At 41.6% G+C, this 23,514-nt stretch overlaps 1 protein-coding gene across 2 annotated transcripts; it reads left to right on the top strand.

The window, feature by feature from the left end:
• Positions 1-693: 693 nt before the first annotated feature.
• CREG1 (cellular repressor of E1A stimulated genes 1) lies at positions 694-22,303 on the top strand. Of its 2 annotated transcripts, XM_007172461.3 has the most exons (4): positions 695-1,121; positions 4,372-4,491; positions 5,804-5,988; positions 20,944-22,303. In XM_007172461.3, exons 1-4 carry the CDS (start codon positions 777-779, stop codon positions 20,945-20,947), a joined length of 654 nt encoding a protein of 217 aa, XP_007172523.2. In that variant the 5' UTR covers positions 695-776; the 3' UTR covers positions 20,948-22,303. The 2 variants fall into 2 exon arrangements, with proteins under 2 accessions (XP_028019855.2, XP_007172523.2); XM_028164054.2 differs by lacking the exon at positions 20,944-22,303 and having other exon boundaries at positions 694-1,121; positions 5,804-5,992.
• The last annotated feature ends 1,211 nt before the right edge of the window (positions 22,304-23,514 follow it).

Genomic DNA, 23,514 nt, shown 5'->3' with positions numbered 1-23,514 from the left:
GGAGATCAGCTCGGTGCTTTGTGACCACCTAGAGGGGTGGGATAGGGAGGGTGGGAGGGAGACACAAGAGGGAGGAGATATGGGGATATATATACATATAGCTGATTCACTTTGTTATACAGCAGAAACTAATACAACATTGTAAAGCAATTATACTCCAATAAAGATGTTAAAAAACAAATTCGTGCATGGAATCCTGACAATCCCTGAGTGTCTCTGCCTGAGAGACTCCTGGGCCAGGAGCAGTTTATAAGGTGTTAAATTTGGAGGCTTCTATCTGTCCCACTGGGACCCTTCCTGCTCTTCGGTGCGGATAGTGAAGTAAACGGAAAGGAGGAGCATACGTGGAAAACGCAGCATTTCCTCTCAGATGCCAGGTAGTCATATCCAAAGGTATTAAAGGAAGGCGTACGGGTGAAGAGACTGGTCCTTTCCTAGTAGTATGACTTAGACAACTGCTTAATTTCTCTAAGCCTCCGTTTTTCCATCCGTCAAACAAAACAAATCCCATTTAGGATGATTTCCCAATCCTGACAGCGGCGGGGCGGAGCGGTAGGAAGGTGGATAAACAGCCGTGTCCCAGCAGGCTGAGGAGCCGGCCTAGGGACACGCCCTCCCGCCCACCACTCCCGTACTCCGATTGGTCCTCTTCGGAGGGACGGGGCCGGCTTTCCCGCGGTGGGCGGGGCCGGTAGCGCAGGGCGGGGCCAGTAGCGCTGGGCTAGCTTTGGACCTCCTAGGTCGCAGGGCTCCGGACTCTCGCTGGGGTCATCGCTATGGCCGGGTGTGCCCGCGGGTCCGCGCGTGCCGTGCTCGCCTTCCTGATGGCGCCCGCGCTGGTGGCCCTGCTGGTGGCGCCGGCGCGAGGCCGGGGTGGCCGGGGCCACGGGGACTGGGGCGCCGCCGAGCTGCTGCCGCCCCGCGAGAACGCGGCGCTGGTGGCTCGCTTCGTGACGAACGTCTGCGACTGGGGCGCGCTGGCCACCATCTCCACTCAGGAGGGGGTGCGCGGCCGGCCCTTCGCCGACGTCTTATCGCTCAGCGACGGGCCCCCGGCCAAGGGCAGCGGCGTGCCCTACTTCTACCTGAGCCCTTTGCAGCAGTCGGTGGGCAACCTGAAGGTGAGCGGGCGGGGCCGTGTGGCTCCGCGGGTCGGAGCGCGAGCTTTTCGACTATAGCTTGAATTCTGCCTGCGAAGGAGAGCCAGCCTCGTAGAGATAAGAATGTGAACCCAGCCCAAACCCCTGCCTCTTCTCTCCCGCGCTGGCCGGGCTGACATTGCAGCTTTCCAGTTGTTGGGCAACTAAATACCAGGAATTTCACACACGCCCTCGCCACCGCGCCACGCACTTGGGGCGAATTCTTTACCAGCACCTGGAAGACTTCTCAGCCCTGAGTCGTCTTGGGGCACGGTGTCTCATTAACTGGGCTGTAATTATTAAAAGCTTTACCGGGTGTAGAGGCTGTTGGGTAGTTTAGCACTTTGTATAAGTGGCTTCGGGATTTCTCTTTGTCACCGCTTCTTTTGAACTAAGGATTTTCCCTTCAGCAGCATGAAGCGAACAGACAACTTCGTGAATGATTATTGCAGTCTTTAGGCCTCGTGTGCACATGAGCTTCCCCGTTAGGGATCAGACCTTTTGGAGGGCCATGTCCTTACCCTTTGCCCACCATCTGGGGCAAGGCCAGGTTAACACCTCTCTGGTGGACCCCTGCTGTGTCAAGAGCGGTGTCACAGCTTGGGAGACTAGAGCCATACTGAGTCCAGGAATGGAGCCTGATTTGGGGAAGGTTCTTTTGACAAAAGATCCCAGGTTTGAGGTTAACACTGTTGATAGAAATAAGATGAAAGAAACCTGATATTTGCTGAAGCACTCACCGTGTGCCAGGCTGACCTTTCCATTCATCTTCCACTCATTGTCTCTTTTAATAACCCTTTGAGGGGGGTATTACCATCCTCATTCTGCAGATGAAGAACTTGAGGCTTAGATAGGTTATGTAACTTGCCCAAAGACTTTGGCCACACTTGAATTTCACCCCAGATCCATCTGCCTTCAAAACACAGGTCGTAGAGTGGTGGCCCATGAGCTGATCAGGCCCACAGACTGGTTTTCTTTGGCCCACGCAGAGTTCTGTTTTGTTTTTAATAAATCTGAATTAATTCTCAACATTCAAAAATGGAGATTGCGAGTAAACGTCTAAATTTCTAACTTCTTGAAAAATTGGAAGCTCTGTGGCACTGGGGACCTGCATTCTTTGAGCAGAACCAGAAGCAGCTGCCTCCTTTAGCCAAGACACATACACCCCCTTCACCATTTTCTTATTCCCAGCCCACTCTGCTCCACTCCCTTAGACATTTGCTCAGAGCAAGCTCATTCCACTCCCACCTTGTGCTGTTCAAACTTGGCTGCAAATACAGTCACCTGGGAAGACTTTTAAAAAGTCAATTCCAAGACATCTTACTAAAAACACATTTTATAAAAAAAACAAAAAACAAAAAACACCCCAAATCCCTCCTTGATGCTTCTAATATTGGGGGAGGGCAGTGAGAACCACTGCTACACATGAATATATTTAAACTTCTGCTGATATTATCTTCCTCATTTTAGGAAATGTGGAAACTCAAACTCAGAGGTGCAGAGACTCACTTGTGACTAGTCAGCTAATGGCTGTCAGGTGGAACTTGAGCTCAGGTCTTTGACATCTCTAGAAAAAGACAGTGGTGAGGCACTTACCCAGGATTTCAGGTCCGTGATTGCAGTGAAAAGGCATGGCCACATCAGAATTAGTCTGACTCTGATGCCGGCAATTAACCAGTCAAAGCTGGTTTCTGCTTTCTACTTTTCCTCCTCCTTCTGACCTCTGTCTTCTTCCTGTCTGCTCTTGTGTACCCTAGCCACCAGATTTACATGAACAAAATACCACTCAGCATTGCCGTCTGCCCAGAAACCTTTAACAACATCTGGCTGCATAGAGCTGCATAGGATTCACCTGGGTGTTTGTTAAAAATGCAGATACCTGGGCTGGGGATGGAGCCCAGATATCAGCATTTTAACAAGCTCTCCAGGCAAGTGGTTCTTGGAAAGCACTGACAGATGCCAGCCTATAAAATACAATTTAACTCCTTAGCTTGGAGGTGAACCACCCTTACTACCCCCAGCCCCTGACCTCCCCCCCACCTTGTCCCCAACCCCCTTCCCTCAGAAAGCCTTTCTTTCAAGCAAATTGGGGTTTCACTACTCACAGTCGTGTCTTACACTTTCCCAGTTCTGTGTTTTTGCAGTTACCATTCCCTTTACCTTTAATACGTCTTCCCACTTTTGTGCTGATTTGCCTATGTTATAGGGCTTTCTAGGGTTTCCATATCACTCCAGGCTGTGCTGACATCTTCTTACTCTGAACTTCAAATACACTTAACTGTACCATTCCCTTGGCAATTAGTTATGTGCTGCTTTTTGACCTATTCTGCGTCTTTGTGTTGCATTTAAAAATTTTTATTTATGTCTGACTTTTCAACCAGATTATGAACTTACAGAGAAGGGAAAGACCTTATCTGAGTCTCCCCCTCCCTTATTTTTGGTCTCCTATAGTGCCTTACCTAATAGTTTGTTGACAGCAAACATTTGGCCTAATGATTCCAAAGAGATCTCTTTATGACTCACTGTTTTGATGGGTCACTGTGAGATGGCATAATTCCCCACACAAGACACTTGGGGTTTAAAACACTAAATACAACATGTGAATTTTACTGTAATCTGTCAACAGTGCCTTTTATGAAGCTGATTTCTGAATAAGAAAGAGTTAGGAATTTTGCTTGCATCACATTTTTAATCTAAGAATTCTCTTATTGCTAGAACAGGAATGAGCAACTTCTCCAGTTTTGAAATCACATGACAGTTTCTGCTAGCATAAGATAACCAAGAAGCATGATTCAGCTACTTTCTCACTTAAATTGTACAGTTAGCTAGTTGAGCCACTGTGGTATTTTTATGCACTAGTTTCACATTAGTCTAATCCTTTAGTCTTTCAGTGAAGACTAGAGATCAGCCTTGTATTTGGGTGGTACTGTAATTATAATTCCTCTGGTGAATATGGGACAAATTAAGAGTTTAAGAGAAAAAAAGCGTTAAAATAATTCTTACCAAGTCAATAATTTTAAATATGAAAGAACCTCCAACACACCTTTTTTGGAGAGAGGGTAAAGATCAGTCTCTATCCAAGTAGTAATTTTCCCAAGTGGAAGGTGGTATTTTCCAGTTCATTGTTTCATGGAAGAACGGTCAAGCTCTGGGGACGGTATGCAACTTGTGAAATTTATTACCTTTCCAAAGACAGTATTTCACATGAGAGGTCTTCATTTTCTCTCTACAGGAGAATCCATATGCTACGCTGACCATGTCTTTGGCAGAGACTAGTTTCTGCAGGAAATATGGATTTGATCCCCAAAGTCCCCTCTGTGCTCACATAATACTATCAGGAACTGTTATCAAGGTAAATAGTTATCCTACAAGAACAGATACTTGTTTTAGAAGAGCATCATGTTATTAACAATGAAGGAAGAGATATCTTAGAATAAAATAAAATTGATTTGTGGTTGAGATACAGAGTTAGAATATGTTCTGGTATGTAATTTCATGAAAGCTAACGGTTTTAATCAGTTGCTTTCATATAGGTGTTCAATAAGATATTTATGAGGAAAACGAACTATTTTTTGAAGCCGAACAGATATAACAGCTATTAAGCGTGTATATGAGGAACATCTGCCCAGCCAAAGTTTATACTCCTGACCATGTTGTACGTTGTACAATATTTCCCATGTTTGGGTTCCTTGTCTCCATATTTTAACGGTGGCTTAGAGCAGAGTGGATTTAGTAGGTTAAAAGGGGAGTATCCATTATTAAATACTAGAAATGAATTTAGACAGTTTGGGGTGAATGCTAGAGGGAAGAGGTTAAATAAAATCGTGGGAAGGGCAAAGGGCGAGGTGGCATGGGAACTGATCTGATCGCCAAGCAGCAGACCAGCTTCTTGACCTTGTCAATCATGAATACCTCAGATAAGTTTTATCTGTGGTCTCAAAATTCTATGTGGATGCATCTCTAGAGTTGAGTGTCCTTCACTGGCAAGAGAAAGAGGGGCAGCAGATACTCTTGAGTTCCACTGTGCTTCTTCTAAAGACTTTTATCCTTTGTGTACACTCATCTACGTGTTTAACATGTGCATGTAATGGGATAAAAGTGCTAATGTTACATAGCATAACCACCAGTAGCATTTTATTATAGCACTTTGTGCCAATTACTCTGATAGCTCAAAATTGCTATTTAGCAGTGAAAATTGGTACTCATGATGGTTTCCCACTTTATTATAGTATGTGTTATCACCAACATTTGAAATCTCCATTGTTCTCTGCATTTCTTCAAACTTCCTTTACTTCCTCTTGATTCCATAAGATCAGAATTTATAGTAGATTTTAAAAGTTCTCAGCACAAGGGAAAAAAAAAGAAAAAGAAAAAAGATGAGAAAAAAATTGTGGCTACGTGTGGTGATGGATGTTAACTAAACTTGTGATTATTTTGCAGTGTATGCACATATCAAACATTATGTTGTACACCTAAAACTAATACAATGTTATATGTCAATTATAGGTCAATAATTAATTTTAAAAATAAAAATTAAAAAAATCAGGATTTATAACTAAATAAACTCTTTAGGATTTGTGGAATGCTAGAATCACACATTCTTAACAGCCAAGAAAACAAAATGTCACTGCTATGAGTAGGTTTATTTTACATATGTCTTTTAGGTGAGTGAAGCAGAAATGGACGTTGCAAAGAATTCATTATTCATTCGACACCCTGAGATGAAAACCTGGCCATCCAGCCATAATTGGTTCTTCGCTAAGTTGAATATAACCAATATCTGGGTCCTGGACTACTTTGGTGGACCAAAAATAGTGACGCCTGAAGAATATTATAATGCCACATTTCAGTAAGTATTTGCATGTCTTTCATCTTTCTAATATTACAGCCCTTTTCAGTGGTCCTCAGCCTTCTAAAGCAAGGGGGTCTTAACCATTTCATGTACCATGGATCCCTTTGGCAAGCTGGTAAGGCCTACAACTCCCCTAGGAAAAATATTTTTTAAATGCATAAAGTACACAGGATTACAAAAGAAATCAACTATATTGAAATACCTTTATAAAAATATTTTATAAAATGCGTAGTGTAGTAATATGTTGGCTTTTTAATGAATACGTTAAATAATAAGGTCTAGTAGTGCGTCCATAACTTCTCTGCACTTTCAGAGTAGTGAGAACTGAATATATTAAGACATCTGCAGCAACTCTACCATGATGTGAGAGTATCTGCGATTTCTATATTTCTGTTGCTGGCCGTCACAGATACACTGTCACCACTGTGGTTTATTGCCCACATTCATCACTGAAGAGAATGATACATTTCAGTTAGAGCTTAATGAAAATGAAAACTTTTTTCCATCCCAGTTTTTTCCTGTCACAAACCCCCTGAACTCTATCTACAAACTAGGACACCAGGTGGAGATTCTATTATTTTTTCTTTTTTTTTGTCTGCACCCCACGGCTTGAAGGATCTTAGTTCCCTGACCAGGGATTGAACCTGGGCCGTGTCATTGAAAGCGTGGAGTCCTAACCACTGGACTGCCAGGGAATTTCTGAGACCCCATTTTAAGGCTATGCTTGTGGGGCCCTGGGTGGAGCCCAGTTCTGACCCATGATGGCATTTTCTCATGAGAATCAGACCCAGGTGCTTCCAGACCATGAAGGATCCACATCGAGTCCGAGCACGTGACCCCTGTCCCCTCAACCCCCAGTCCCGTGAGGGTTGGAGGTGGAGATGTGTGGTGTATCCCGCCAGGAAGCGGATACTTAGAGGGAAGGAGTCATGGGAGAGAATGAATGAGAAGAACATAACCTGAAGATGGGAAAGGGACAGGAAAGAAGGGTCTGATCAGATTCTTTGAAATTAGGTCGGGGTTCAAATGAAGGAATACAGGGACTTCCCTGGTGGTCCAGAGGTTAGGACTTCACACTTTCTTCAGGGGGCCTGGGTTTGATCCCCAGCTGGGGAACTAAGATCCTGCAAGCTGCGAGGCATGGCCAAAAACAAACAAACAAAACAAAACAAACCCCCCCCCCCAAAACAAATGAAGGCATACAAGGGACTGGTACTTTTCCCAGGCGACACAGGTCACTCTGGCATGTCTGGCAGCCTCAAGGTCTAGCGGACGGTGACGACAATAACAGTAGCAGTAGCGTTTGTTGAGCATTGCTGGCTGGTGCTGTACTGGCAGCTTTACATGTCTGAACTCACTGAACTCTCACTGCAATCCTATGAGTTAGGTAGTGTTTTTCTTCATTTATGAGATAGAGAGCTGATGCACAGAAAAGAAAGAAACTGGCCTAAAGCCTTACAGCCAGTAAGCAATGGTGCTGGGATGCAAACCCCAGCATTCTAGCTCCACAGCCCTCAACTTGCTTCTAACCAAGATGTTCTGCTGCCCCTCTGGTTACCTTACTGGCAGCTGACCAGGCTTCAATTCCAGTGTAATTTAAGCACTTTCTACTTGTAGCAGACTGACTGCTGTTTGTGGAGATCAGGTGACGATGCTAAGCTAGACCTGTAGGTTGCAGTTCAGGTTTGGGTTTAAATTCTCAGCATTCGTTTATTCTGTCTTATTCTATTGTACAACGGTTCTGTGGTGAACTATTGACTTTCCACCATGATTGTGAAGCCTTCACAGCAAAGCTCAGGTTTTAGTTTTGGTTTTTCATTCCAAACTGGACCTAGGACAGTACATGGCACAGAGCAGGTGTTTAATAAATACTGGCTACTTGTTAGGCTGATCCTTTGAGACAAAGATTCTCGACTTCCTTGTTTGAATAAAGAATCTAACAGTCATGGTGTTTATTCCGCTGCCGTGCATGCAGGAGAAGAGGCCTGGGCCAGCGATTGTCTCCTGGACGTGAAAAGCCATCTTACTTTATAGGAAGACAGAGGTAGCAATTACAACATTGTGGCAGGGCAACAAATTATCAAGGAGGACGGCCAATAAGATAATAGGCCTGCTCTTTGAGGTTAAAGGTCACTTTTACAGGACATAACGATCTCTGAAGTACAGTTATCTTTGTATAAATAATATGCCCGAGGGCAATGCTTGCTTTAATAACAAAATAAAATCGGGTTTTCCCATAAGTCTCCACACTGAATAAGTGAGTAAAATAGATAAATTTGAGGTTCCCACTTAACACAGACGAGTGGGCCTTTTCTGCAGCTCAGAGATAAAAGGGAACACTCGCTCCTGTCCTTCTGAGAGGAGGACAGAAGACTAGCCCAGGGAGTGACCCCTCCTGAGACAGGACTCCAGAATCCTAGGAATGGGCAGTGACTTGAAGGTGACCTTCCCGAACAGGTGCCTCTGACTCCATTTCAGAGTCCAGGAGTGGGTGCCCCACCATCCCACCCACCAGGTTTGCCATCAGAACTGTTCAATAGCCCAAGAGAGTATACAATAGTTCTTGCCTTGCTGGACTCATATTGAATGGAAGGTTGATGTTTACCCAAAGTATTTGCACTCATGCTTGAGTAAGCAGTTCTCATAAGTATCAGCAATTGCTTCCTCTCACTGTTAAGTCTGAGTAGCAGGCCTCTGGGCTGCCCATGTGTTCCCTGGCAAAGACAGAGGTAATGAGAGGTCACAGATTACAAACCTGCCCGCTCTCCTTTACCTGGAGCTGGATTTCCTGATGGCAGTGGTCGGGGCTGCAACAGGAAAATGGGTCAAGGTCATGTCCCTGGCTGGACGCTGGCTGATTGCTGCTCTTTTGCCCTAATGTTCAGGACCCCTTCTGTTCTCGACTGTTCTTGTCTTTTATTTTATTTTTTTAATAGATTTATTTATTTATTTATTTATTTATGGCTGCGTTGGGTCTTCGTTGTTGCCCGCGGGCTTTTTCTAGTTGCAGCGAGCAGGGTCTGCTCTTCATTGCGGTGCACGGGCTTCTCATTGCGGTGGCCTCTCTTTTTGCGGAGCACGGGCTCTAGGCGCGCAGGCTTCAATAGTTGTGGCGCGTGGGCTCAGTAGTTGTGGCTCGTGGGCTCTAGAGCGCAAGCTAAGTAGTTGTGGCACACGGGCTTAGTTGCTCTGCGGCATGTGGGATCTTCCCGGGCCAGGGCTCGAACCCGTATCCCCTGCATTGGCAGGCGGATTCTTAACCACTGCGCCACCAGGGAAGCCCCTGTTTTTGTCTTTTAAATCTTCAGATATTCTTGAATGAAATGATCACAGCAGCCACAGCTGCTGATGAATGTTTCATCCCGGCAGCGTTTGCTAAGTGTGTCAGCATCATACTTGGAGAGGAGGAATGATGGCCGAGACGAAGATTCCTAGCTAGGCCTGACCCTAAACCAGAACTCAGGAATCTGCATTTTAGCAAACTCAGATGATTCTTTTTTATTTATTTATTTATTTATAAATTTTTTTAAATTTGCAAATCATATATTTGATAAGGGGTTAATATCCAAAATATATAAAGAATTCATACAACTCAATAGCAAGTAAAGCAAACAATCCAATTATAAATGGGCAGAGGATCCGATTAGACATTTCTCCAAGAAGACATACATGGCCAGGTACCTGAAAAGATGCTCAGCATCACCGATCATCAGGAAAATGCAAGTCAGAACCTCAATGAGATATCACCTCACATGTGTTAGAATGGCTGTTATCAAAAAGACAAGAAATAACAAGTATTGGTGAGGATGTGGAGAAAAGGGAACCCCTATGCACTGTTAATGGGAATGCAAATTGGCGCAGCCACCATGGAAAACAGCATGGAGATTCCTCAAAAACTTAAAAACAGAACTAACATATGTTTCCAGCGCTTCCATTTCTGGATATTTATCTGAAGAAAATGAAAACCTCCAGCAAGTCCATCTTTTCTAATTTGAAAAGATGTATGCACCCCATGTTCATTGCAGCATCATTCGCAATAGCCAAGACGGGGAAACAACCTGTGTCCACTGATGGATGGATAGAAAAAGAAAATGTGATTGCTGTATCTCTCTATATAGATACAGGAATATTATTCAGCCATATAAAAGAAGGAAATCCTGTCATTTGTAACAAAATGGATGTACTTTGAGGGCATTATGCTAAGTGAAAAAAGTCAGACAAAGAAAAATACTGCATTATATGTGGAATCTAAACAACAAATAAGCAAACAAACAAAAAAACAAAGCAAAGCAAACTCATAGGTACAGAGAATAGATTGGTGGCTACCAGAGGCAGGGTGGGGCGGGATGGGTGAAACAGGTTAAGGGGGTCAAAAGGTACAAACTTCCTGTTATAAAATAAACAAGTCATGGGAATATAATATACAGCATGGTGACTATAGGTTATAATACCATACTGCAGATTTGACAGTTACTGAGTAAGTAGATCTTAAAAGTTCTCATCCCAAGAAAAAAATTTTGTAACTCTGTGTGGTGATGGACGTTAACTAGACTCCTGATGATCATTTCTCAATGTATTCAAACATGGAATCATTATGTTGTACACCTGAAACTAATATGTTATATGTCAATTATACCTCAATTAAAAAAAGAAGTGATTGTATAAGTGTTCAAAGATATAGATGCAGTGTGGCATTTTTTTCTTTTCCTTTTAAATAAATCCTGTATTTAAATCTAAATCTTTTTTTTTTTTTTTTTTTGGCTGTGCTGGGTCTGTTGCTGTGCGGGCTTTCTCTAGTTGTGGTGAGCGGGGGCTACTCTTCTTTGCAGTGCGTGGGCTTCTCATTGCGGTGGCTTCTCTTGTTGCAGAGCACGGGCTCTAGGCATGTGGGCTTCAGTAGTTGTGGCGCATGGGCTCTGTAGTTGTGGCTCGTGGTCTCAGTAGTTGTGGCTTGCAGGCTCTAGAGCACAGGCTCAGTAGTTGTGGCACACGGGCTTTGTTGCTCTGCGGCATGTGGAATCTTCCCAGACCAGGGCTGAAACCCCTGTCCCCTGCATTGGCAGGCGGATTCTTAACCACTGTGCCACCAAGGAAGCCCTAAACATTTTTTTAAAAATATTTATTTATTTATTTATTTATTTGGCTGCACCGTGTCTTAGTTGTGGCATGTGAGATCTTCATTGCTATGTGCGCGATCTTCGTTGTGGCATGTGGGAACTTTAGTTGTGGCATGCGGGATCTTTAGTTGTGGCATGCTAACTCTTAGTTGTGGCATGTGGGATCTAGTTCCCTGACTAGGGATAGAATCCGGGCCCCCTGCATTGGGAGTGCAGAATCTTAGCCACTGGACCACCAGGAAAGTCCCATGGACTTTAAATCTAATTTAAAGTATTAGATTTTATACTCCAATAAAGATGTTAAAAAAAAAAAAGCATTAGATTTTAGATTATGGAACATTCATATAATGAACCACAAAGCAGTCATTGGAAGTGATGTAATTAGACATAGACATGTAAAGATGATCACAATATATTAAATTTAAAAAGCAAGTTACAAAATTGTATGTGTCATAAATGCCATTTAAAAACATATAGTAAAAATAACATACTCTAGTAATAGAAAAAAAGTTCTGGCAAGACACATTAAAACCTTACAGTATATAATTCAACAAGAAAAATATAATTAATTCAATTAAAAAACAGGCAAAGGATTTGACATATCTATGAATATTACTCAGTCATAAAAAAGAAGGGAATCTTGGCTGGACCTTGAGGGCATTACGTTAAGTGAAAAAAATCAGACGAAGAAAGACAAGTCCTGTATGATCTCACTTATTTGTGGAATCTAAAAATAGAAATAAAAAATTAAAAATAACCCCAAACCCTGAACTCATAGATACAGAGAACAGATTGGTGGTTGCCAGAGGTGGGAAGTGGGCGGGGGTGGGTGAAATGGGTGAAGGGGGTCAAAAAGTACAAACTTCCAGTTATAAAATAAGTCATGAGGATATAGTGTACAGAATGGTGACTATAGTTATTAATACTGTGTTGTATGTTTGAAAGTTGCTAAGAGAGTAGATCTTAAAAGTTCTCATCACAAGAAATAAACGTAACTATGTGCAGTGATAGAAATTAAGTAGCCTGGGGTAATCATTTTACTATACGTACATATTTCAAATCTTTATGCTGTGCACCTGAAACTAATATAATGTTATGTGTAAAATAAGCATAATACAAAATATACAGTTAGAAGGAGCAGCAAGAAATATGAAAATCTGAAGGAAGGAGAAATTACTTCAGAATAGTGGGATTAGGGAAGGTTTCATTGGAAGAGTTAGCATATGAGTTGGGCCTTTTAAAGATAGCAATTTGATATGCGTGAAAGGAAGAGACAGTATGCTAGGCAAGGGAACAACATAGATTTAAAAAAAGAGCAAGGAATTGTGAGATGTGGTCAAAGAATGGTGTTTAGTTTCACTTGGAGGATGGTAGAAGGTAATTTCAGAAGGTAGGTTTGGGCCAGTTTCTAGAAGACGTTGAGTATGAGATTAAAATGCATATATTACTTTGGATTAGGACAGAAGGATGTGTATGCTATTTTATGGTATGAGTGAAATGACCTCACCCACAGCATTAGTCAGGAGGGTCCAAGTTATGTCTCTTACGTTGTTAAGAGACGACATTTAAATTTCAGTGGCTTAAGAAAACAAAAGTCAAAAGTTTATTTTTATTTATGCAAATTCTGCTGTGGATTTGGGCAATTCTCCAGGACAATTATCCTTTGTGTGTTGGTCGGCTCCGCGGTCTGATCTCTGTGGACCCCGTGGCACCTCCACGTTAACACATGCTTCCACAATGGCTGTTGAAAGAAAAAAGTTCTGAAAGGTTACCCATCTGGAACTAAGTTACTTTGTTCTAGAAGCCACACACGCACTGCTTCTGCTTACAGCTCATTGGCCAGATGAGTACCGTGGCCCTTCGTAATGAAAGCGGGGCCTGGGAAGTATGGTCTCTGTGTGTCTGGAAATGGGGAGGACGTGGATACTGAAGAGCCCTAGTAATGTCCACCACACCCAGACTTGCAGAAAATCACTGTGATTCAGAACAAGATTGTATTTACAAACAAAATAGAGATACGTAAGGTTTCTCATACTCTATTAACAGAAATTTCCCCATCTGTTGCATTTACAACTTTCAAATGAAGGAAATATTGTTTACGGTTTATCCACCCACAACACATAATGAGAGGAAGATAGCTACTTATTTCTGTAGCCTGCCTGTTATCATCTCTAGGGCAGCATAAATTGGTGTATGTTGTATGGGGCATAAGCTCTGCCGACACACAGCTGACACCTCACTTGGCTTCAGCTGCAAGCTGCAGTCTAGCCATTATAGACCACATCTTCCAAAGGACGCCTCCTCATCAGAATGTGATGAGAGAGAAAGCCACGCTTAAGGAAAGAATAACACTGATGTAATGTGTGTACACACAGTCGCCTGTATGTGGTGTGAACATGTTACACGATCTACGTAAACGGAAGATATTTTGAGAATGGAATGTAGAGCTAGTATGGCTTAGTCAAAAGTGCCTGAGCTTTGGAGTCAGAGATCAATAAGCTACAATCCTAACTTTATGAACTAATTGCTCTGTGACTTCCAGCATCAGTTTCTCATCTTTTTTTTTTTCACACACACACACACACACACACACTGTATTTTATTTTTACAAGAGATAAATAAACTGACACCAAGCATTATAAATGGATGACCACAACAAAAGCAACAATGATTGCAATTACCAAACACGAAACACACTCCCACTATGTCATAATATTGACATTCAGTCTAGTAATCCTCCACTGTAACAGCTCCTTTACTTTTCAGTGAAAATTGATTTGTATATTTTTTGCCTCTGAGTCCTTGTGGGATATTTTTTTTTATTCAAACAAAGTCACAAAAATTATAATCATCCTCATCAGTTCACTCAGTCCCATGTAATTAAATTTTTTTTATCTTGATCTTTTGTTAGCACTTTTATGAATTTATCAGTTTTCCATTAGCGTTCTGAAAATGCATATTCATTCAGTTCAACAGTATAGTAAGTTACCAGAAACCTGTACTTGTCAGAGTCTTTTCCATGAATTCCTTGCAGATGAAACCCTTTTATAGGAACATTTTTGCAAAAGCATCAGAGCACACCCAGAACTGTCTGTAAATGACAAAAGACTTAAAAATGACCACGGTTAAAGATTTGATGAAAGTTCATAATAATGCAATTGACAGGGAAATTTAGTTATTTCTGAGATGTACATTTTAATTACATTTATTACAGTTATTACATTTAATAACTAGAATTATGACTTATAACATTATACCAGAACATATAAGATTTTTAGAAATTTCATGTAATGTCTGAAACAATTATATTAACATATTTCCATACAAATAACCCAAAGAAAGTTTAGTATTAGTTGTTTTTTTGTTTGCTTCTTTGTTTGTTTTTTATACTGCAGGTTCTTATTAGTCATCAATTTTATACACATCAGTGCAGTGTACACATGTCAATCCCAATTGCCCAATTCAGCACACCACCATCCCCACCCCACAGCGGTTTTCCCCCCTTGGTGTCCATACGTTTGTTCTCTACATCTGTGTCTCAACTTCTGCCCTGCAAACCAGTTCATCTGTACCATTTTTCTAGGTTCCACATACATGCGTTAATCTACGATATTTGTTTTTCCCTTTCTGACTTACTTCACTCTGTATGACAGTCTTTAGATCCATCCACGTCTCAACAAATGACTCAATCTTGTTCCTTTTTGTGGCTGAGTAATATTCCATTGTATATATGTACCATGTCTTCTTTATCCATTCCTCTGTCGATGGGCATTTAGGTTGCTTCCATGATCTGGCCATTGCAAATAGTGCTGCAGTGAACATTAGGGTGCATGTGTCTTCTCGAATTATGGCCTTCTCTGGGTATATGCCCAGTAGTGGGATTGCTGGATCATATGGTAATTCTATTTCTAGTCTTTTAAGGAACCTCCACACTGTTCACCACAGTGGCCACACCAATCCACATTCCCACCAACAGTGCGAGAGGGCTCCCTTCTCTCCACACCCTCTCCAGCACCCATTGTTTGTGGATTTTCTGATGATGCCCATTCCAACTGGTGTGAGGTCATACCTCATTGTAGCCTTGATCTGCATTTCTCTAATAATCAGTGATGTTGAGCAGCCCTTCATGTGCTTCTTGGCCATCTGTATGTCTTCTTTGGAGAAATGTCCACCCAGGTCCTCTGCCCGTTTCTGGATTGGGTTGCCTGCTTCTTTAATATTGAGCTGCATGAGCTGTTTATATATTTTGGAGATTAATCCTTTGTCCGTGGATTCATTTGCAAATATTTTCTCCCATTCTGAGGGTTGTCTTTTCGTCTTTTCGTCTTGTTTATGGTTTCCTTTGCTGTGCAAAAGCTTTGAAGTTTCATTAGGTCCCATTTGTTTATTTTTGTTTTTATTTCCATTACTCTAGGAGGTAGATCTTGCTGCGATTTATGTCAAAGAGTGTTCTTCCTATGTTTTCCTCTAATAGTTTTATAGTGTCCGGTCTTACATTTAGGTCTCGAATCCATTTTGAGTTTATTTTTGTGTATGGTGTTAGGGAGTGTCCTAATTTCATTCTTTTACATGTAGCTGTCCAGTTTTCCCAGCATCACTTATTGAAGAGACTGTCTTTTCTCCATTGTATATCTTTGCCTCCTTTGTCATAGATTAGTTGACCATAGGTGCGTGGGTTTATCTCTGGGCTTTCTATCTTGTTCCATTGGTCTATGTTTCTGTTTTTGTGCCAGTACCATATTGTCTTGATTACTGTAGCTTTGTAGTATAGTCTGAAGTCAGGGAGTCTGATTCCTCCAGCTCCGTTTTTTTCCCTCAAGACTGCTTTGGCTATTCGGGGTCTTTTGTGCCTCCATACAAATTTTAAGATGATTTGTTCTAGCTCCGTAAAAAATGCCATTGGTAATTTGATAGGGATTGCACTGAATCTGTAGATTGCTTTGGGTAGTATAGTCATTTTCACAATATTGATTCTTCCAATCCAAGAACATGGTATATCTCTCCATCTGTTGGTATCATCTTTAATTTCTTTCAACAGTGTCTTATAGTTTTCTGCATACAGGTCTTTTGTCTCCCTAGGTAGGTTTATTCCTAGGTATTTTATTCTTTTTGTTGCACTGGTAAATGGGAGTGTTTCCATAATTTCTCTTTCAGATTTTTCATCATTAGTGCGTAGGAATGCAACAGATTTCTGTGCATTAATTTTGTATCCTGCAACTTTACCAAATTCATTGATTAGCTCTAGTAGTTTTCTGGTGGCATGTTTAGGATTCTCTATGCATAGTATCATGTCATCTGCAAACAGTGACAGCTTTACTTCTTCTTTTCCAATTTGGATTCCTTTTATTTCTTTTTCTTTTCTGATTGCCGTGGCTAGGACTTCCAAAACTATGTTGAATAATAGTGGTGAGAGTGGACATCCTTGTCTCATTCCTGATCTTAGAGGAAATGCTTTCAGTTTTTCACCATTGAGAATGATGTTTGCTGTGGGTTTGTCATATATGGCCTTTATTATGTTGAGGTCGGTTCCCTCTTTGCCCACTTTCTGGAGAGTTTTTATCATAAATGAGTGTTGAATTTTGTCAAAAGCTTTTTCTGCATCTATTGAGATGATCATATGATTTTTATTCTTCAGTTTGTTAATATGGTGTATCACACTGATTGATTTGTGTATATTGAAGAATCCTCGCATCCCTGGGATAAATCCCACTTGATCATGGTGTATGATACTTTTATTGTGTTGTTGGATTCTGTTTGCTAGTATTTTGTTGAGGATTTTTGCATCTATATTCATCAGTGATATTGGTCTGTAATTTTCTTCTTTTGTAGTATCTTTGTCTGGTTTTGGTATCAGGGTGATGGTGGCCTCATAGAATGAGTTTGGGAGTGTTCCTTCCTCTGCAATTTTTTGGAAGAGTTTGAGAAGGATGGGTGTTAGCTCTTTTCTAAATGTTTGGTAGAATTCACCTGTGAAGCCATCTGGTCCTGGACTTTTGTTTGCTAGAAGATTTTTAATCACAGTTTCAATTTCATTACTTGTGATTGGTCTGTTCATATTTTCTACTTCTTCCTGGTTCAGTCTTGGAAGGTTATACCTTTCTAAGAATTTGTCCATTTCTTCCAGGTTGTCCATTTTATTGGCATAGAGTTGCTTGTAGTAGTCTCTTAGGATGCTTTGTATTTCTGCAGTGTCTGTTGTACCTTCTCCTTTTTCATTTCTAATTTTATTGATTTGAGTCCTCTCCCTCTTTTTCTTGATGAGTCCGGCTAATGGTTTATCAATTTAGTTTATCTTCTCAAAGAACCAGCTTTTAGTTTTATTTATATTTGCTATTGTTTTCTTTGTTTCTATTTCATTTATTTCTGCTCTGATCTTGATGATTTCTTTCCTTCTGCTAACTTTGGATTTTGTTTGAAGTTCTTCCTCTAGTTCCTTTAGGTGTAAGGTTAGATTGTTTATTTGAGATTTTTCTTGTTTCTTGAGGTAGGCTTGTATAGCTATAAACTTCCCTCTTAGAACTGCTTTTGCTGCATCCCATAGGTTTTGAATCGTCGTGTTTTCATTGTCATTTGTCTCTAGGTATTTTTTGATTTCCTCTTTGATGTCTTCAGTGATCTCTTGGTTATGTAGTAACGTATTGTTTAGCCCTCATGTGTTTGTGTTTTTTACATCTTTTCCCCTGTAATTCATTTCTTCTCTTTTTTTTTTTTTTTTTAAATACAGGCTGCTGAACCCCACCCCTAGCATTTCTTTTTTTTTTTTTTTTTTTAATCTTATAGCTACTTTATTTATTTATTTATCCATTTTTGGCTGTGTTGGGTCTTCGGTTCGTGCGAGGGCTTTCTCCAGTTGCGGTAAGTGGGGGCCACTCTTCATCGCGGTGCGGGGACCGCTCTTCATCGCGGTGCGCGGGCCTTTCACTATCGCGGCCCCTCCCGTTGCGGGGCACAGGCTCCAGACGCGCAGGCTCAGTAGTTGTGGCTCACGGGCCCAGCCGCTCCGCGGCATGTGGGATCCTCCCAGACCAGGGCTCGAACCCGTGTCCCCTGCACTAGCAGGCAGATTCTCAACCACTGCACCACCAGGGAAGCCCCTGTAATTCATTTCTAATCTCATAGCATTGTGGTCAGAAAAGATGCTTGATATGATTTCAATTTTCTTAAATTTACTGAGGCTTGATTTGTGACCCAGGATGTGATCTATCCTGGAGAATATTCCATGCGCACTTGAGAAGAAAGTGTAATCTGCTGTTTTTGGATGGAATGTCCTATAAATATCAATTAAACCTATCTGGTCTATTGTGTCATTTAAAGCTTGTGTCTCCTTGTTTATTGTCATTTTCGATGATCTGTCCATTGATGTAAGTGAGGTATTAAAGTCCCCCACTATTATTGTGTTACTGTCGATTTCCTCTTGTACAGCTGTTAGCAGTTGCCTTATGTATTGAGGTGCTCCTATGTTGGGTGCATATATATTTATAATTGTTATATCTTCTTGTTGGATTGATACCTTGATCATTATGTAGTGTCCTTCCTTGTCTCTTGTAACATTCTTTATTTTAACGTCTACTTTATCTGATATGAGTATAGCTTCTCCAGCTTTCTTTTGATTTCCATTTGCATGGAATATCTTTTTCCATCCCCTCACTTTCAGTCTGTATGTGTCCCTAGGTCTGAAGTGGGTCTCTTGTAGACAGCTTATATATGGGTCTTGTTTTTGTATCCATTCAGCAAGCCTGTGTCTTTTGTTTGGAGCATTTAATCCATTCACGTTTAAGGTAATTATCAATGTGTATGTTCCTGTGACCATTTTCTTAATTGTTTTGGGTTTGTTTTTGTAGGTCCTTTTATTCTCTTGTGTTTCCCACTTAGAGAAGTTCCTTTAGCATTTGTTGTAGAGCTGGTTTGGTGGTACTGAATTCTCTTAGCTTTTGCTTGTTTGTAAAGCTTTTGATTTCTCCATCGAATCTGAATGAGATCCTTGCTGGGTAGAGTAATCTTGCTTGTAACTTCTTCTCTTTCATCACTTTAAGTATATCGTGCCACTCCCTTCTGGCCTGTAGAGTTTCTGCTGAGAAATCAGCTGTTAACCTTATGGGAGTTCCCTTGTACATTATTTGTCCTTTTTCCCTTGCTGCTTTCAATAATTTTTCTTTGTCTTTAATTTTTGCCAATTTGATTACTATGTGTCTTGGCGTGTTTCTCCTTGGGTTTATCCTATACGGGACTCGCTGTGCTTCCTGGACTTAGGTGGCTATTTCCTTTCCCATATTAGGGAAGTTTTCGGCTATAATCTCTTCAAATATTTTCTCTGGTCCTTTCTCTCTCTCTTCTCCTTCTGGGACCCCTATAATGCGAATGTTGTTGCGTTTAATGTTGTCCCAGAGGTCTCTTAGGCCGTCCTCATTTCTTTCATTCTTTTTTCTTTATTCTGTTCCGCAACAGTGAATTCCACCATTCTGTCTTCCAGGTCACTTATCAGTTCTTCTGCCTCAGTTATTCTGCTGTTGATTCCTTCTAGTGTCATTTTCATTTCAGTTATTATATTGTTCATCTCTGTTTGTTCTTTAATTCTTCTAGGTCTTTGTTAAACATTTCTTGCATCTTCTCGATCTTTGCCTCCATTCTTTTTCCAAGATCCTGGATCATCTTCACTATCATTATTCTGAATTCTTTTTCTGGAAGGTTGCCTATCTCCACTTCATTTAGTTGTTTTTCTGGGGTTTTTTCTTGTTCCTTCATCTGGTACATAGCCCTCTGCCTTTTCATCTTTTCTGTCTTTCCGTGAATATGGTTTTTGTTCCACAGGCTGCAGGGTTGTAGTTCTTCTTGCTTCTGCTGTCTGCCCTCTGGTGGATGAGGCTATCTAAGAGGCTTGTGTAAGTTTCCTGATGGGAGGCACTGGTAGTGGGTAGAGCTGACTGTTGCTCTGGTGGGCAGAGCTCAGTAAAACTTTAATCCACTTGACTGCTGATGGGTGGGGCTGGGTTCCCTCCCTGTTAGTTGTTTGGCCTGAGGCAACCCAACACTGGGCTCTTTGGTGGAGCTAATGACAGACTCTGGGAGGGCTCACGCCAAGGGGTACTTCCCAGAACTTCTGCCTCCAGTGTCCCTGTCCCCACAGTGAGCCACAGCCCCCACCCCACCCCCCAACCTTGGCAGGAGACCCTCCAACAGTAGCAGGTAGGTCTGGTTCAGTCTCCCCTGGGGTCACTGCTCCTTCCCCTGGGTCCTGATGCGCACACTACTTTGTGTGTGTCCTCCAAGAGTGGAGTCTCTGTTTCCCCCAGTCCTGTCGAAGTCCTGCAATCAATTCCCACTAGACTTCACAGTCTGATTCTCTAGGAATTCCTCCTCCCGTTGCCGGACCCCCAGGTTGGGAAACCTGACGTGGGGCTTGGAACCTTCACTCCAGTGGGTGGACTTCTGTGGTATAAGTGTTCTCCAGTCTGTGAGTCACCCACCCACCAGTTATGGGATTTGATTTTACTGTGATTGCGCCCCTCCTACCATCTCATTGTGGCTTCTCCTTTGTCTTTGGATGTGGGGTATCTTTTTTGGTGAGTTCCAGTGTCTTCCTGTTGATGATTGTCCAGCAGCTAGTTGTGATTCTGGTGTTCTCACAAGAGGGAGTGAGAGCACGTCCTTCTACTCCACCATCTTGGTTCCTCTCCCAGATGATTCTTTAGAACACTAAAGTGGCTGAAATTAACTCGAGATCTTAAACTTTCAGATCAGAAGTTTCTCTAGTCCTTACCTAGAATGAATTAACTTTTATGATTTGTCAACTCAGTTTAATGAAATAATTTTTCTTCCCCTCTCTTCCTCTCTCTAGGTGAAGCAGCATATGGCGAATTTAACCTCATGTGCGAAGTTTCTTAGGAAGTTTCATGCAGACTTAAAGCGCTTAATGTTTCTTTATGGAAAGTTTCCCAGGTTATTAGACAGTTTTCTTCCCTTGCTTTTGCATGTTTCCAGAATTGAGATGGATTGTTACCGCATTTCTCGGAAGATGAGATTGCTGGATAGATTTATATATATTTCCGTATTTTGAAGCCATTTTCATAGAGACATGTCATTCATTATGATCAAAGAAGTTGTGTTCCATCAATTCCAGATAGTTTGCCAATGGTGCTCCTTAAAGAGGAGCGGGTACCAGTTTCAGATTGCCCATTGGCATTTGAAAGTACTCAAGTACGTGTCTCTAATTACTGAAAACCACTGTGCTGGGGAGAGGTGTCGTGCCTCCACGGGCTGCTGCCTGAGCCTGTGTTGAGGGCTTGGCTCCTGTTACAGTGCACCTGAATAAATCTTGCCGAGGCAAACACGCAGTGATGAAACACAAAGGGAGCATCCCACTCAGGGTCCATTTATGGCTGACAGTCCTGGGTGTTGTCGATCCAACACAGGGCAAGACTGTTTCTTACAAAGAACTTTAAAAAAAAGCTTTTGAAGTCTAAAGTGATAATTATCTAGAACAAAGGAAGTTCATAAAACTTCCTGAATTTGATTTAATCAAGGAAGTTCATAAAATTTTCTGAATTTGATTTCCCCAGCTAGGTGGACACTGTATGATCAGTTTCCTCCACTCAAAATACATAGACACAAGCACACATTTTTTTTTTTTTTTGGCCCCAAAATGGGATTGCGAAGAAAGAAAAGAAAGGAGGGGATTTTGTGTGTAATCTGTTTCTGGTGTTCTTTTCTAAGTTAAGTGAACGCAGATATGGACCAGTTTAAACCAGGGCCCAAATCCATCTCCCAACCACTCTCTCTAGCTTCTTTTCTAATGCTACTCTCAACAATGAACTAAGCCTTCCTAGCTGCTTCAAATCTCTAAATGGCTTCTAATGCTGTTACTACCTAAATCATGTCATCAGAGGGAAAACAACATGACTTTTAGAAAAGAAATCACATTTCTTCAGAAGGGAAAAAACTGTTTGCTTTTATTACCTATATGCATGATTTCAGAAGACTGTATGAGATCCATCATAAAGAGGTGTGTCAGGAGTCAAGCAACTGAATCCTTAAATGGCTAAGAGAGAGGAAGTTGAATATGAGTTTGAAGACTACAAAATGAACTTATCTGAAGTCGAGCAAACAGCTTCTCTTTAAGAAAAATGATGTATCTTAAACTTGGTAGAGTAGGTTTCTTATCCAAGGCATTAATAATTAAAAGCATTATTTTCATGAAATATGTTGGATTTATTTTCTTACACAGAGATGTTAATATTTATTACATGTTTTTTCACTCTCCACTGTTGAAACCCTCTTGTGTTTTTATTTTATAATCAACTTCTGGCTGCTTCAAAGCTGAAAATGAACAATTTGACTCTTTCCTATTGGTAAACAGCTCATTGTGTCTTAAAATTTGGGGATTGGCCAGAATGCAGCCTTTGTCAAGGATCTTCCCTCAGGGCCTTGGGTGCCAAGGTACCTTGTGATAGAATTAGGTTGAGAGTGTCTATCTGTGTTTCTCCCTTTACCCAGTCATTGTGAGTTTTCTCTTCATCATTTGGTACCATGTAAAAACATTTGTATTCGGGTAAGATCCAATTATCACAGTAGAGTGAACCGCTTTTTCACGGAAGGCGCTGCAGATTCCTTTATAATTGAATGTGCAGATTGTTCCCGTTATGTTATGATTGACCACCAGAGGGCACTGTGGACCACTTTTTGTGCAGATGCCGGTTCTTGTACAGTAAGATCGAGAACTTATATGCAGGGATACGTTCCAAGACCACCCCTCCCCCCGCCCACCCCCACCGTGGAAGCCTGCAACCCAGGATGGTACCAAACCTATATATACTATGTTTTTTCCTATACATACATACGATAAAGTTTAATTTATAAATTAGGCACGGTAAGAGACTATCCGAATTGCCAGCATCACTACTCCTGTGCTTTGGGACCATTATTAAGTAAAATAAAGGTAACTTGAACACAAGCACTGTGATGCCAAGACAGTTGATCTGATAACCGCATTTGATAACCCCAGTGACAGGTAGTATTGATACATACAGTGTGGATTCGCTGGACAAAGGGCTGATTCGTGGTGTAAGATTTCATCACGCTACTCAAAACAGCACACACAATTTAAAACTTATGAATTGTTTATTTCTGGGATTTTTCATTTAATATTTTAGGACTGAGGTTGACCACTGGTAACTTAAACCGCAGAAAGCAAAACTGTGGATAAGAGGGGACTACGGTATAACAGAGCTAATCAAGCCCACCATGGGTTGGGATGGGGGCAATGGCCTCGATGAGATGACCCTGGAGTAAAGCCGGCCCAGCAGGGCAAGAGGAGAAGCCGAGGCCTGGTCTCATGCTGCTGCTGATTGGCTTTCATGGATCTATCCCTCCCTGTCAAGTGCTTCATGACCTGCTGCAGAACTGGGGCAGG

This window comes from Balaenoptera acutorostrata, chromosome 1, assembly GCF_949987535.1.
Source record: "Balaenoptera acutorostrata chromosome 1, mBalAcu1.1, whole genome shotgun sequence".
Taxonomy (NCBI): domain Eukaryota; kingdom Metazoa; phylum Chordata; class Mammalia; order Artiodactyla; family Balaenopteridae; genus Balaenoptera; species Balaenoptera acutorostrata.
This window is presented reverse-complemented; position numbering and strand designations above follow the sequence as displayed.